Here is a 16,437-nt window from a genome sequence, read left to right on the forward strand (position 1 = left end):
GTATGTCTTTTAGGCTCTGTATGAAATGTCTGTTACATACTTTGGTTAGAAATCCTCAAAGATGATGTAAAACAAGACCCTTTACCTTCTTAAAAACAGCTCTGTTCACAGCGACCCCTTTCAGTGTGTGTCTCTTTAAATGATAATGAGCTACTGCTCACCCCGCCCCTCTCTTCTGTTTTTTTTTTTTATTTTTATTTTTTATTCTGTGGCACATTACCATCAACAACAACAAAACTGTTCAGATTTTTTTCGGTTTAAAAATGGAATGAATGGATGAATTTTTACACTGCTAAGACACATTTATATGCAAACACCATGTAAAAGTGATTTTTGCATCCAATGTCCCCTTTAAGAATGTATCAATATTTTAATTGGATAAGACAAAAATACTAATTAATATATATATATATATATATATATATATATATATATATATATATATATATATATATATATATATATATATATATATATTTTTTTTTTTTTTTTTTTGCAGTGAAAATTTCAATTACAATTATCTAAGGAAAGCTTACAAAAGAAAAATGACTTTTGGCAGCTGTTCATTATGTTGCCATTAACTATTACTTTTGATACATTTTTTTGTCTTATTTTATTGAACAATCATCAGGCATTACTCTTTTTTTCAGTAATAAACTTCATCAGTGCTACTGTATGTGTCGAAGGGATGAAGAATGTCATTTAGAGTTCCTCAGAGCGAATGACGTGGAACAAGGTGACGTTATACAGCACCTGGTGTCCATTGTTCCATGCGTAAAGAGCTCTGTCCCTAGGGTTATAATCCAGCATGGAGATATGGGAATACTTGTTCTGTAAGGGGATGTCAATATACTCGTAAGTAGAGGAGTTGGTATGGAAAGCATAGTAGACTTTTGTCCCTCCTGAGTATCCGTTGGTGACATAAAGTGTCCCACAGATCATGAAGGCCTCACCAGCGCTCCTCTTTGGGTGGTTGGTGGTGTAGCTTTTGATGACCTGCAGGGTCAGTGGGTTGATCTTGCTGATGACAATGTTCCCTGCGTTTTGATTGGTGGCATAGACGGCCCAAAGCCCACCTTCGTCCACCATGAGGTCAATGTCGGAGTGACCGCCCCAGGAATAGTGGTAACGGTTGTTGAAGCCGGCGTAGTCCAGCTGACCGGACCTGCTGATGGTGGCTGTCTTGAAGTCGAATTTGATGATGGTGTTACTTTGGAACTTATTGAAGTAGATGGAGCCGTTGTAGACCACCTGTCCTGTGCCCGACCAGGGGTGAGGAAGCCGGTGTGAGGTGAAGTTGTCCGAATACATGAAGTCGACCATTGACTTGTATTCCCGGACAAAGCGGTTGTTGTGGTAACCGTCCATGTACCACACCTGGTTATGAAAAATTTATGGACATCAGGGTTTATACACTTTATTTGACAGTATTTGCACTTACATGTACTTACCTAAGAAAACACATGGTAATATAAGGTAACTACATTGGTTTAAGGTTATGGCAGGTTCACAAGCGTTAAGGGTAGGGTGATGATTAGTACCTAGTTATTAACAATGTAGTATGCACTTGTGGGACAGGACTGTAAAATAAAGTGCTACCGAAAATGGTCTTAGTTGTTGTTGTTTTTTCCCACCCAAAAAATATTTCAAAATATTTTGGGGGGCATTCAAAAAAAAAATATTCAGAGTAATACAATTGTCCTGATCATGAAGAAAAAAAGAAAAAAAAAGGTACAAGAATTAAATTCTTAAAGAATACCTTATTAAGAAGAGAATAGTTTTAAGATTTAGAATAGTTTTTCATTATTATTTTGTAGAATAAAATTAATATACTGCTTCACTTTTTTTAATTTTAAAAACGTATTCCACCAAATAAATGTCTTCTGAAGTGGTATGAACAAAAAAAAAAAAAAAAAAAAAAAAAAAAAAAAGCCAACCCGAAAACCAATTGTGTCAAGATCAATAAACTTATTGAAATATATGATAATTTTACCTTTTTATTTTCTGTGTTGTGAATCTTCATAAATTATATTAAATTTATGCATTAATAATTCAGTTTATTTGTTTACAAACATTTCAGCTTGTAAAGTATATTCAAATATATTTAAAATTATGGTTTTGTTTTATAATTACATATGTGCAAACACGTATTCAGTAAAAGGAAAATATGTTATTAGTTTTTACTGGATGGTTACACCACATGACATTCACTCGACACATGATTTTTTTTTTTTTTTCTTATGGTGGAGTATTTGGGACTGATGTATTCGATTTGCTCATTACTTGCCTATTATCCTATCCCTGCTCTGAACTGACTTCCTAAGATCCAATTCTTAAAACAAACATGTCTGTCAAACAAATGGCTTAACTTTAAAGTGTATTTTCACTGTTAAAATAAATATTAAGACTATCAGAGGCTTCAGGCAAGGGCAACTCTCTGACCCCTCATCAATCATTTAAGGCTCAGACAGATCTGTAGGCCAGATGCCTTTCTGTTTCTGGGCTTTTCTACTGTATCGATCCACCTCAAAGCAGCTAAAAACTCCATTGCTTCACCTTCAGCCATCCTCTTTGAAGCTGTTGCATTAATATATGATGGGATCATGGATTAGTTGTCAAGCAACTTACTCACTACTGACATCTAACCAAGATGGATGTGTTAGATTTGTTCAGGAAATTGGAGAAAGACAGAAAAGCTTGTACAAAGGCAGGGAAATAAAACGGTCGTACAAGATTTTGCTTTTTAGCTCAGAATACTAAAGAATGTCTGAAAACAAAGATATGAAACCAACAGTAATAAACTGTACAAACATTTTTATGTTGGAAATGCTGGCGCAGGAATTAACAGACATCGTTCAGCTTTTACTGGGAATGACTTTGCTGCCATCTTGCAAGATTTACACCTATCATTTGCATCTTAATGTCTGCCCGTAATTTAATAAACCACGCTCTTGGCATGTTTACAAGAAAATATACTGCAGGGACAAAAAGAGTGCTGATAAGACGAAGTCAAAGACACTTTAGTTAAAAAGAAAAAACAATCTAAACCAGTTGAGATTAAAACGAGGGGTGTGATGTGATTAAAGCTGTTTTTCTTTTACACAAAACATCCAGAGGAATTCAGTTAAGACAGTAAAGATTTAATGAACTCACCCGCGTATCACCGTCAGGGGCAAGCGGATCAGTCATCCAGGATCCATATCTTGATCCAGATGTTTTCATGGTTATAGCATCACTTATCCCTGTCAGCTTCCCACAAGCTGATAACAGTAAAACATGGGAACAAGTAAAAATCAACATTTTATTGTAATCGTTTTTCATCATTTACTCACCCTCATGCTCGACTTTCTTATTCCATAAAACCTAAAAAGAGTTATTTCGAAGAATGTTATGCTGTTGTTTTCCATAAAATGAAAGTGAATGGCGACCAGGGGCTGTCAAGTACAATAAAATCAACCTAAAGTCTGTAAGACTTGTGTGCTATATAAGTCTCCTCGAGCCATATAATAACTTCTTGTAAAAAAGAACAACAAAAAAGTTATTCACTCATGATATTGTGGTGCACTTTGAGATTTATCACACCAGGTTTAGCATCAAAATACCAAACGTCATTTGTTCTCATGTGTCTGATAATTGTTTAGTAATACATTGTGCCTGTTTAAATACTGAATGCTGTACTTTCAGTAGTCTAGCTGGGGACCATTCACTTTCATTGCATAGAAAAGAGCAGTCTGACATCTCTTTTGAAAAAAAAAAGTAATATGGATTCGTAATGATGTGAGGGTGAGTAAATGAAGATCATTGTCATTTCTGCTCGTTTGCTTTCCTATGAGTGAGTGATATGCTGTTAAACTTCAGTGTTTTGCGCTAGTATGGGTTTGAGGTGGATAGGGGAGGCGTTGGAGTTCGTGTCATATTCGGGCTTGTGTTAGGCACTCGAGCAGAAGTTTGCAGGCATCAGTGAACCTCTCATACTCTCTGTTTTGACACAGTGTCAGACAGACGCACTGGAGCATAACTTGTGTAGACGTCTGCAGTGTTGTAAGAGTCCTCATACACAAGGAAGTGTGTTCTTCTCTCATTTATACTTCTTTCTGATCCGGATTTTCTTTCTTTTTCTGTCACTTTATGTCTTTCGGAGAACTGATGCGGTTTCTCTTTCTCTTTCTGTCTCCGGCTGTGTGGTATTGGTAGTCCACTGGGGCAAAGCAACTGCTTTGAAACGAAATGTACATTTATAGATACTCCTCTGTTTCCCATGATATTTTCCCAATATTCTGTTCTTCACCGGTTCATCACCGTGCTGGTTTATGTAAGACCACAACAGAGCCAGTTCTGGAGAAAGAACTGTTTTGTATTTCACTGACCTGGCTATCTGGTGTCATTACACGGCTCTCCAGAATCCTTGACTCTGATTGGTCAATCACAGAATTCTGTATAACTGTATATCTGAGAGTTGTCTCTGGCAGCCAGTCTCCATGCTGGTTTTAAGTCTCTCGTTTCACTCTGCGCACTCTTTCTTCTCACATGTTAAAAAACTGAAATCATTATTTCATGTTCGTGTATTCATTTATTTAGTGAGTCAGTCAGGCATTGTCACAAAATAAACCCTTTCAGATTCCTATAAGAACTTTTTCTGCTTTACATCTGAGTTATTTTGTGATCATGAACAGCTGACTATCCATGTCACATATTTATTTTATTTTGTACTCGTATTTCAAATTACAAATCACTAAACTATATCTATTTTCAGAAGCTTTGGCATAAAAGTACTGCTGTCAAATGATTTACTCTACATTAAAGTCACTGCAAAGCCCTTGAACAGACTGACCTCTCTATACATGATTACTCATAATCTGCTAATATTGACCTGTGCAATTCCATAATCCTTTTGGGATTGAATGAGTTGCAATTTATTCACCCAATTCTCCGTTCCAGACATACTTCTTTAGACAAACCCTACATTCAAAGATATTCTATGGTACATACTATTCACATAATTACCAGCCTGATCATTGCCTCAGCACAGGTGGTCGGTCTTTACACCAGACCCTATGGCCAAATGTTAGCTGAATAGTCTGTCACAGGCGATAAATTGCAGTTTTATTCGTGTATTTAGGTGATAATGTAGTGGAGATTGCAAAGCAGTAGTACAGCTGAACATACAGTGGATTGAAGGCTAGGATCTATAGAGCCTGACACTGACTGTTGATGTAATTACGCTGAAATATACAGCAAGCAACACTTGAGTTCACAGCCATACATCGTCAATGTGTGACTGCTGCTGCTTTATGTAATTTTCTCAAATATTTACATAATGTCATGGCATTAAATGTTGCCAACCCATCCCATCTTTTATTTTGCTAAATCTACTGTGCTACTGTAATGGAATAATCTGTTAGAGAAGCTTAGCAGAAACCCAGTACTTCTATTAATGCATGAGCAACTCTTTCCTTTGACTTAGTGATTTTTAACTTTAACATATGCTCATTTCCAGGAAAATAAATAGAACTGTAAACGGTTGTTGACTTTTTAAATCGATGATTGTACATGGATGTATGTAAATACGCAGTTGTTCAAAAAGTTTGAGGTCAGAAATTGTTGTTGTTTGCTTAAAGATATTCATGCAAATACTTTGATGCAGGAAGGATGCATTAAATTGATCCGAAGTGAGAGCAAAGACTTTTAAATTGCTTAAATCAAATAAACACTGTATTTTGAACTTCTTATTCCTCCGAGAATCTTGGAAATGTATAAGGGTTTTCACAAAAATATTACACAGAACAACTGTTTTCAACATTGATAACAAGAAGAAATGTAACTTGAGCATTTGGCATATTAAAAGTCTATTAATATGAATTCTGAATGATTATATGACACTGAAGCCTGGAGTAATGGCTGCTAAAAATGTAGTTTTGCCTTTACAGGAATAAATAATTTTTAGGATTAATATTCTAAAATATATTCAAACATAAAACATTGTTATAATATTTCACAGTATAACTGGTTTGCTGTATTTAATCAAATAAATGCAGCCTTGGGGACCATAAAATAATTTTTTCATAAACAAAATAAAAACGTATACCAAACCCCCACTTTTGAACCTTGGTGTAATGCGATGAAATTTAACGTAACGTAACGTAATGTAACATAATATAATGGAAAGTGTAAAACTGCTTACTGCATTTTCACCACCTTTTGAAAATAGTCCTGTGATACATTACTTAGTTAAAGAGCAAATTTTACATGAAGCCTTTAAATGAAATATGGACTCATATACATTGCAGGCATAGTAATTATAGAATAACTGGACAAAAACTGATACTGCTGAAACAGCTTGAAACGTTATGGGCAACAATCACAAAATAATTGGTTCAGGCTTCCTTCAAAACCCAATTAACTATGAATGTAATATTAACAATGAATGAAGTCCACGTTGTTTATACAGTTTTTTTTCTCCCATCCAATGATTTAAGTCCCTTGCGAAATGCAGTATTAGAAAATTCATGCTGCCAGGAGATTACTGTACTGAGAGCAGTAATCTTTCAATAGATTTTTCAATCCATGATCGTATTTAGATGTCTCTCTTTATCACTGCATGCAGCTTTTGGCTCAGTGGAAAACTTAAAACTGCAGCTCTTTTCTTTTTTGGTATTTATTGTTAAGCAACAAAACCCAGCATGGTGTCCTCCTTTAATCAATCAAAGTAAGGCTGCATTTACATTATGCATGTGTACTAAATCTGTTATTCGAATCTAAAATAAATGCTCCACAAAGAAGCAAGAGCAATTCTCTATTGTTACGCAGAGCTTCTGACCTACATTCCAGTGTATGAATGGTTATTAAAATGTCTGTGAACATGTACATTTTGCTTTTGGATAAAATCATACGATCTTCATTCAACTGAGGATTTGTTCGTAAATCAGAGATGTGTCAGACACTGTGTCTTGTCATATTGAATTTTGATATTGTTATTTAATTAACCTGTAAAGTTGCTATGAATTCATGCCATGGCTCCGGTGGACCCAAAGGCATTTGTTGGAAGAGAGAACAGCACGGCAGCTTCTCATTAGTCTTGCCTGTGTCTAACATCCATACGAGATCCATTCCTCACTTCAGAATAAGGCAACATCTGAATCTGATGCTACTGTCTGTTTCAGATAAGCTATGCTGAGATACAGCATTTCAAACTGGGAAAATGACAGGGATGTGTTATGTTGTTTAAATTCAGCATGCTAATGCCTCCAAGCAGCACAATAAATTACAGTGTTTTGTGTTTTGTTCAATCATCATTCACTGAGTCAGGATTAATGTGTGTAATGCGAAGCATCCTTGAATTTCCATTTTCAATAAACACTGAGGCCACACTTTTTTAGCTATTTTAAATGTGCGGGGAACATATGTAAAATATACTAAATTGTATTCAGACAGTTTCTTATTTGGAACAGATTTAGAGAAATTAAGCATCACATCACTTGCTCACAATGGATCCTCTGCAGTGAATGGGTGCCGTCATAATGAGAGTCCAAAAAAAGAGTCCAGCTAAAAAACATCAGAATAATTCACATAAGTCCTGTCCATCAATTAATGTCTTCTTAAGTGAAAAGCTGTGTGTTTTTAATAAACAAATTGTTCATTAAGACATTTTTTAATTCAAACATTGTTATGGATTACAGACTCATATTTTGACAGAAGCAACGTTTTAAAGTGTAAACACCTTAATGAAGGGTCTGTTTCTTACAAATATACAGCTGGTCGCTTCACAAGATATTAAATGATTACTTATTTTTGATCAGTTGTTTGGACTCTCCTTCTGACGGCACCCATTCACTGTAGAGGATCTTTTGGTGAGCAAGTGATGTGATGCAAAATTTAATGAACAAATAAAACCATCTACAATCTAGTGGCCTGAGGTCATGTGAATTTATTTTTTATTTTTGGGTTAATTATTCTTTCAATTAGAAAAAAAAAGTGAATTGTGCCTTTATATGTGCAGTCTTAAATCCCCTAATATAAATGAGTAAAAGTAACACCAATATATTTTCATAGTGGCTTTTTCTGGCCTTTTTTTGGGAGTCAAAAACTTTTTTTATCATTTTCTTGCATAGTAAAGTGTGTTTTCTTGTGCACGCTGTATATAATATCATTTGAAATGAAATATGATGGTTGTTTGTGTTTGTGCTCAAACTCATCCTACCTAATTTTTGCATGCATGCACGAAGCCTCTCCTCAAGATTAGACACCCTGTTGTGAAGCTCCTCGTAGTCAAAGGCCCCGATCTCCTCCTGCAGTTCACTTAGCACTGATGTCAGATTCTTGACCTCCTCTTTAAACTGCATAACCAATTTTGCATCGGCCTTGTATTCCTCCAACACTGGTATCATTGGCCTAAGTTCCTCCATTTTCGCTTTTATGGCCTGAAAGGTTAAAATAGGCTTGGTTCAGTAGGCATGCGTGCAACGATTGCGTCCAAACACCTGTCTTGCCCTATACTTGCCCTCTCTGCCTACTCTATTATCATTTCTGAGTGTGTTTAGCAAATAGATGTAGAGTTCAACATGGCATAAAACAAGTTCTCAGTACACCAGCAAAAATGTGAAAAAACTCTCTTTATTTTTCAATTTTTAAAATGCAAGGTGTCGAGGGTTACATGCTTCACATACAACAATAGTTTCCCTTGTTTCAGTATATCCAAATGTGCATAAACAAATCTGAATTATTGACATGAAGATGTCATAACATAAGAAAATCTACTCAGGGAAGGCTGCAATAGTGGCATGCACAAAAAGACTGTGAACAGAATTCAAGGTTGTATTTAAAATAAACTGAATGATGCAATCAGTTGACCAGTTGAGGATTACAATGGGATTGAACTTGTTCTTCAGTCTCTGCAGCTTTGATTTAATTCATAAAGTTAGCCCTGCAAGCAAGAAAATGAAATTTGGTTGAATAACTAACTCGCTAGCCTTTCTAACACACACATTTTGACAGATACAGCTGTTTGTACAGAAATTAAGCAACATTTTAAAAAAAAATTGATAGGATGAGCTACAGTATGAACACACAAAAACAAATAATCGTGATGGTTTCTGCACATAAATCTGGACATAGATGAATAAAGAACATACTAATAGCAGGTTATTAAAACTATATGCTCCCGTTTAAAAGTGTAGGTACAGTAAGATGTTTTTTTATATTTTTGAAAGAAATCTTTTTTGTGCGACATGGCGTGCAGACAAAAATATATTCACCATGGCCCACCATTAAGAATTTGTTCCCTCATTGCACTATCCCGTTCTCTTATTGTTGTTAAATTGTAGCCACAATTTACTTATTTGTTCCCTCATTTTGATTTAATTAAACTAGTACAACATGGCCACAATTTGCTAATATGAGGGAATGAATTACAATTATTATTACAATTTAAAATAATTTTCTTTTAGTCTTTAATGTCATTTGAGAAATCATCCTAATATGAAATCATTCTAATAGACTGATTTGATTCTCAAACATTTATTTTTATTTTTAGTGTTGAAAATACTGCAGCTGTGGAAGCCGTGGGGACATTTTTTGAATGAATACAGAGTAAAAAAAACAAAAACAAAAACATTTATTGCAATAGAAATATTTTGTTACTTTTGTTACTAGGATCAATAAGTGCAAAATCATCCTTGTCCACACAAAGAATCCTTTTATCAAACTCTGTATATTGTTACTTCTGCTGAAAGGCCATGTTTTTATATGCTCTGTGTATACATGAACTTATGAAAACGTGCACCATACGGACTCCCATGTGGGTATAAAGATCATATGATGGTGTATAAGATGACCTTTGCAGCGATTGCATCTAAATATTTGCTGCCTTCATGTAATAAATGTTTAAAGGTCAAGCCATAAAATGTTTTGAGTAGTTTTCTTACTTGGGAAATGAACAAGAGGTGCCACTTTCTTTACCATAACATTCAGTTTGACTAGAACAAAATGTTCAATAAGCTATTTTGTTGAAAAGACTTTGAAGAGACTGTGCTAGACTGATCTTACAAAATCTATGCCACTTTGGGAGCTCGATACACACACTACAAATTGCAACGTGCAACAAAATCACTGCGCCTCCATTTAGAAAACTAGCAACGGCCTCATTAGCATGCAGATGCAATTGATGTCAGACAGCTAACAATAGCTATGATGGAAACGATGCTATGTCGCCAAAATGAATCAGATTTTGTAATTCACTTCTTGTGGGGGAAATGCCTGTGGCGTCAACTCAGGAGGACAAAATCATTTGTAACAAATATACTGAGCTCACTTGGCTTGAAAATGTACACAAAATTAATATGCTGTTTCCTCAGATTGATTGGTAATGTAATGTTACAGGCCAGTTTTGGGAGCTGAATTAAATAGGAGAGTTAACATTTTGGTAAATGAGGCACACTGTATGAAATGAACAAATGAAAAATGACACTGATAGCGGAACAACCACACTGATCTGGATGAGCACATGCATTTGTACGCACCTTGTATTGCTTGGCGATATTCTGCTTGTGGCTTTCCTCCACCTGTTTGAACTTGGATTCCAGGCCTCTCAACTGCACCTCCATTCTTTGCACATACTGCAGGTCTTTCTGGGTCCTCTGGTCAAGATTCTGGATGGACTGAGTCATATTCTGGACCTGAGAGAGAACAAGAGAACATTTGAGAAGAAGAATAGGCCGTGTGCTGGGTGAACAGAACTTTGAAAGGCATTCAGTGAGCTGTGTATTCTGTCAGAAGGTCTTTGTGAGGATTAGTTTCAAAGGTTACTTTTTCCAGGAGCTGTCTCAGTTGTTTGGTCCTGGCATCCCGTGAACACATGGTCTGCTGAGGAGCCACAACAGTGCACACACACCTGCCCTCGCTGTCTTGAGCTGAGCTGTACACCTGCCACGAGTCCTCTGGGTTAGCAGGCAGCACCTGGGCAAAGGACAAAACCAAGAGGAAAAAACTAAAGGTCAGTGACTGACTGGGATGTGCTTTATGGGAAACAGCTTTGTAACAGTTTCCTTCTTTCTTCCTCTGCAGTCTTTGGGAAGGTTAATTACCTGAACCCCACACAAGGGTCAGAGTGATAGAGTTTCTGGCCAGCTGATGGAAACTGTCATGTCAGTGTAAGTTCTACATTGCAATACTCTTACATTTTTGGATATTGTTTATCATTTGGAAGCCTGTGGTTCATGAAATGTTGCTTTTGTGAACTCTGCTTAATCTCTGTTAATATTATTTTATTTCCCTTTCTCACATTTTGTTTCTCATTGTCCTTAAGGAGCAGAGCAGTTTATTAGTGGTCAATATATACTGACAAAAACACCGTTTTTTAAGGATTTTCATAGTTGGTGCTTTGATGTGAAACGGTCATTTCTCGAAGGGGATTTTATGACCCAGTGGCTTTACATAAAAGAGCCATCTGGAAGAGTGAGCGTTTCCGTATGTCTTGTCCTAATCCTGAGTAATCTAATGAATAATCCATATTCATAACCAGTGCGGATAGAAAGCACTTTTTATTAAACCGAAGGAACATCTTTGCAAATCTGCTGCAATTGTAATGCTGAATTCAGATTATAATAAAATCTAATGTTTGTACTCTTTGAGGACAGAGCTTATCAAAATACCAAAATAGTGGAGGCATATATTTCATTAGAAAAAAAGAAAAGGAAAAAAAAAAGGTACAATTCCCTTGCTCACAAACAACTGATTAATTAGTATAGATTGCAACACAGGATTTGCAAGACAGCAGGTGACTAATCAAAAATAAAAATACTTAAGAAGCACACTCACAGTCAATACTCCCCCCGCTGAGACACATTTTTACCTGATTGCACCGATTGAACCTGAGAAGACAAAGGTTTTTGCCCATTGGAAATTCTGCATCTTTTTGGATGCTATTAAAATGAATTCACACGCTGTCACTGCTCGAGCCCAACCTGCTGGTTCCTAGTACCTCGTCCCATAAACAAACACCTTCTGATAAAAACAGGATGTCTAAAACAAGAAACACTGATAATGAATTTTTGGCTTCCTTTGCAAAAGTTCAATGTCCAAAAATGAGTTTATATTATTTGCCATCTTTTCTGTTGCTACACTACATGAATCATGCAGCGACCTCAAAGAGGAATAGGTCCACTTAAAGTCGTGTAGTCCCAATGAATAATTGAGGTCTAACTTTTTTTCTTTCTTTTTATTCCACCAAAGCAAATAAAAAAAAATAAAAAAGACATGTCAAGCAACACTTAAACAGTTTCACTGCCTCTGATATTAACTGTAATGGGACCTCAGTCAGTAGCCTACTAAATAATTATCATATTTAAATACCATGATATTACACGGTACTCCGAAGTATTTAAAATAATACTATGTAACCCAAACGTAACTGAACATTTTAAATAACATTATATTAAAATGGTAGCTACATTGTAAAAAAAATGTCTAGCCTAGTCTATATTCCAGAGTCAGAATTGATGATTTTAGAATAAGCTGCTGTGTTTTAACAAAATATATATATATTTTTTAATTTTCTAAGCTCCTTTTTTTGAATAGTATAATTTATAAGGTATAAATAATTCAGCGTTTTTCACAGCTCATGAACAAAGAGAATAAAGAAACTCACGCCAGTGCTCCGGTCCGGCACTCCCGGAGGTGCCACGCTTAATTTGGTATTATTCAGACCTACTAAAGAGGGCAAGGTTTGCGACATCCAGTTGGTGATCATCGCCATCGTGCTGAGCACTACTCCAATTTTCAGCAAAGGCACCGACATCTCTGCTCTCCTCTTTCCCAGTAACCTTCATTATACACATTCCAGGAGAAAACTGTAACCTGCGCTGCTGACAGAGGTGATGTGCTTCTGTAAAGCACCCAGTGTAAATGAATTCATCTCGGGCATTTCTACTCGCGCTATCCTGTACACTGATTGAACTTTATAATTACTCGAGCTCTCTCGGTTTCTGAGAAGAGCGCTGTTCGGTCGTCTCTCTTCAGGCGAATAATGACGGAGCTTCAGCAGACCATCTCATCTCATTGGTTCCGTGCCTCCGCCCACCCGCGAGACTGGTCAAATATTCAGAAATATCACAAACCTCCTCCATGCGCTTGACGCACGGTTATACTAAACCACTAAACACATACCAAGTTTTTTTTTTCCGTTACTCTCACAATACCCACGCTGACAGCAATCCAGGTTTTAATATACAATTGTAACATAATTGCTCTTAAATTGCCTTTAAAACATTAAGCAAAGTCATAAACCTTAAAAAAAAAAAAAAAAACATTTTTCAGAATGTGCCAAAAAAAAAAGAAAAAAAAAAAAAAACAGGCGATTGCGAACTTTTAAAAAAAAAAAAAAAAAAACATTAGTCTACTTTATTAATATAAATGGTTTATGTTGAATGACTCAAAAAGCAGGCTATTGGGGGCATCAGCAAAACATATCTTTCGCTTTAGGCGGACGGTTAAAGGTGCTGGGAGACTGGAGACGATACAATTGTTGCACTTTGCGTTACGCGAGACAGAAATGATCTGCTTGCTAAGGTTCCTCAGTAAAGAAAAGGCCATTGAATAATTCGCGCGCTGCGTGGCTCATCGGTGTAATTGTGCAGCCATCTACAGGCTCTCTACCGCGTGCAGGGCACAGTAGGCCACCATTATTTATGTTCTGTGAAGTACTATGATTGTTAATGCGCTCTGAGCATTTCATTAAACTCTGAAATATCAACAGATGTTTGATTAAAAAGATAACTCACTTATGCACAGCCTAAAACTGAGTGCTTTATGAGTGCTATTTATTATGAGTCACTTCGGAACAGGGGATTTTGAATATGATAGCTGAACAATGACACGTTATATCTCAGCATGCCGTGGTATTATTTAGCCAACAGAGGGCAGTACAGGTTTCTTTCTCAGTTTAGCATTTTTCTCCTGGACAAAAGTTCCAATCAAACCCTATATATACCCTATATATATATATTTGTTTTATGCACAAATACACCACAGACACGTTCTGAATTAACTAATGATAAATTTGCACTCACAGACAGACTCAACTCTTAAACAGATTTAATCTACATCCTTGTTCTCTTCTTCATTTTCTGTCCTTGTTTTCTTCTTCTTCTCTTCTTCTTTTTTAATTTTGGTAAGCAACACTTGTTTTCGCCCGCACTAACGTATGAAGAGAAATATCTGATTAATCACTGATTTAAACATGAGAAGTTTTCTTCCTGTGCAGGCTAGTCAGAATTATGAACATTTTAAATTAATTTTATAAAACTGAATGTGAAACTACTACTGAAGATTGATTAAAGATGCTGTCTAAAATAATGTATAATTTATGATATTATTAGCATGCTATAATATGAAGTGCGTATAATGCCATAAACATAATATAGGGGGAAACAATATATATTTTTGTGTAAACCTGATTTTTTATTAAATCAGACATGATCTCTCTCTCTCTCTCTCTTTCTTTTCAGTGGTTCATAATTTGTGACAGATTACAAATTATGGCACAGGGCACCTAGTTTCAGATTACTAATTTTGTTATATGAATCATCCAATAATTCACAATTACAGTATATAATGAATTAGAACATTTAACCTGTTTCAAAACTTGTAGTATTAAGGTCAAATAAAATGCCCCAAGAACAAATATATTTAATCAAGTCTTGTTCTTGCACAACACAATGCACGAATATAGAAAAGAGGCTAAATTAATTTAATTTTGACATTCATTTTCTGTACATTAAGACTAATGACCTCGTCCATTCAGTATAGCTGTTCACCAACAGGGATTTAATGCCAAGGCATAAAGAAAAACTGGTTACTGAAGAGCAGGCATCAATGTGGAGTGTGGAGAAAGCAATTTACCTGCTATGTTTGCCTTCAAAGTGAGATTGTAGAGTGTCAGAGACAATCACAGTGTGTTGATAGTGAGAATACACTCCACAAGCCCTGGAGTGTTTTATCTTCAATAGGAATAATCATACAAATGATAAAATGATAGTGATCGGTCTCACACACACCATCAGAGTCTTCACTGCTAGATGCGTTTATCTTCAAATACTAAAACTGTCAACTATTACTCTGTAAAGACATTCATAATCACCTACAATTAAGCCTATATCCTGCATAGAAGTTACTATTTAAAAAAAAAAACCTAGCCATGTGGGATAAAGCTCTAGAAAAGAGAATCCCCGCTGTGATTTTTCTTCTATTCAGGTTTAATCATATTAGTCCGTCCCGATCTCTGCTGCCCAATAGATTACACCAACCCGGCTTATTTGGAGCATATCTGCCTAATTAGCCTGAGATGTGCGCTGAAAATGGCGTTTATAAACCTACTTGGGTGAGTTCAGTGCCCATCAGTACCAGGAGGGTGAGACTCAGGAGCTTGCTCGCGGGCTGCATCTTCTGCCGCCGATGCCACCTGATCCGAGGATATCACATGCAGAGCTGCTTTCGGTGCTGCTGTCCGGCTCTCTATCAGACGCTCCTCTTGAATGTACGTATATATTTAATTCAGCGCCAAAATAATGGAAAAAATGAGACTGGAATGGTTTGCGGAGCCGCCTCTTTGCATATTTATCTCATGTCCGCTTCTCGACGCCTCCTCGTCCTCTGTGCTGCTGGACCGGCGTTCCGACCGCGAATGTGGGGATGAGCAGGAAAGCGGCGAAAATATTACTTCATCACTAGACAAACTTGGCTGGTTAATACGAGAGAGTAGGTGTGGGCAGGAAATTTGAGAAGCGGGGCCAAGCAGTGGTGCTGAACCGGATGTGACACGTACTGGAGTGGGAAATTTAAAAACCTTAGAGGGGGTCCTGAGCAGCGCGAGACGAGCTGGAGTCGAGAGCGCGCTATAATCTGCGATCACTGCTGGACACGAGCTCTCTCGGCGCGCGGCAAACAGCACAGTTCACAGCACAAGTGCCAGGACTTCACTATAAGGATAATAAAAAAGGAGTGACGAGGTTGCCATGGAGACTCCGTCCTCCTTGGGTACCACTAATAATTTTAAAAATAATTAAAGTGGACACGTTTTTAAATACTCATTTGTCATTTAGAACAATCTGAACTAAGTTAAAATATATTTTATACAAAATGTTTATATATTTTACACAAAATATAATTTTTAGGCTATTTATAACGTAATATATTATGGTTTTATAAAACGTTAAATTATGTAAATTCACATCATAAGAAGATTTTATATATATCTTTATATATCTTTATGAACCTATATTTTGAATATATTTTTATATCAAAATTAGATATATGTGTGTGTGTGTGTTTAGCCTATATATATATTAGGCTACAATTATACATACATTCATAATATTACAAAATATTACTATTTTAAATAAGATACTGTTCTTTTGAAATTTATATTCATTAATGAGTTTTAAATGA

General features: G+C 36.1%; 1 protein-coding gene across 2 annotated transcripts; it reads right to left on the reverse strand.

Moving 5' to 3' along the window:
* Positions 1-494: 494 nt before the first annotated feature.
* On the reverse strand, positions 495-15,942 carry olfm1a (olfactomedin 1a). Of its 2 annotated transcripts, none has more exons than XM_026212248.1 (6): positions 15,367-15,942; positions 10,801-10,950; positions 10,515-10,670; positions 8,198-8,417; positions 3,154-3,260; positions 495-1,377 (listed from the first exon to the last, which is right to left on the reverse strand). In XM_026212248.1, the coding sequence occupies exons 1-6, from the start codon at positions 15,430-15,432 to the stop codon at positions 703-705; spliced, it is 1,374 nt and encodes a 457-aa protein (XP_026068033.1). In that variant the 5' UTR covers positions 15,433-15,942; the 3' UTR covers positions 495-702. The 2 variants fall into 2 exon arrangements, with proteins under 2 accessions (XP_026068033.1, XP_026068032.1); XM_026212247.1 differs by lacking the exon at positions 15,367-15,942 and adding an exon at positions 12,641-13,107.
* Between the last annotated feature and the right edge of the window lie 495 nt (positions 15,943-16,437).

The sequence above is a fragment of the Carassius auratus genome, chromosome 30, assembly GCF_003368295.1.
Source record: "Carassius auratus strain Wakin chromosome 30, ASM336829v1, whole genome shotgun sequence".
Lineage (NCBI taxonomy): Eukaryota > Metazoa > Chordata > Actinopteri > Cypriniformes > Cyprinidae > Carassius > Carassius auratus.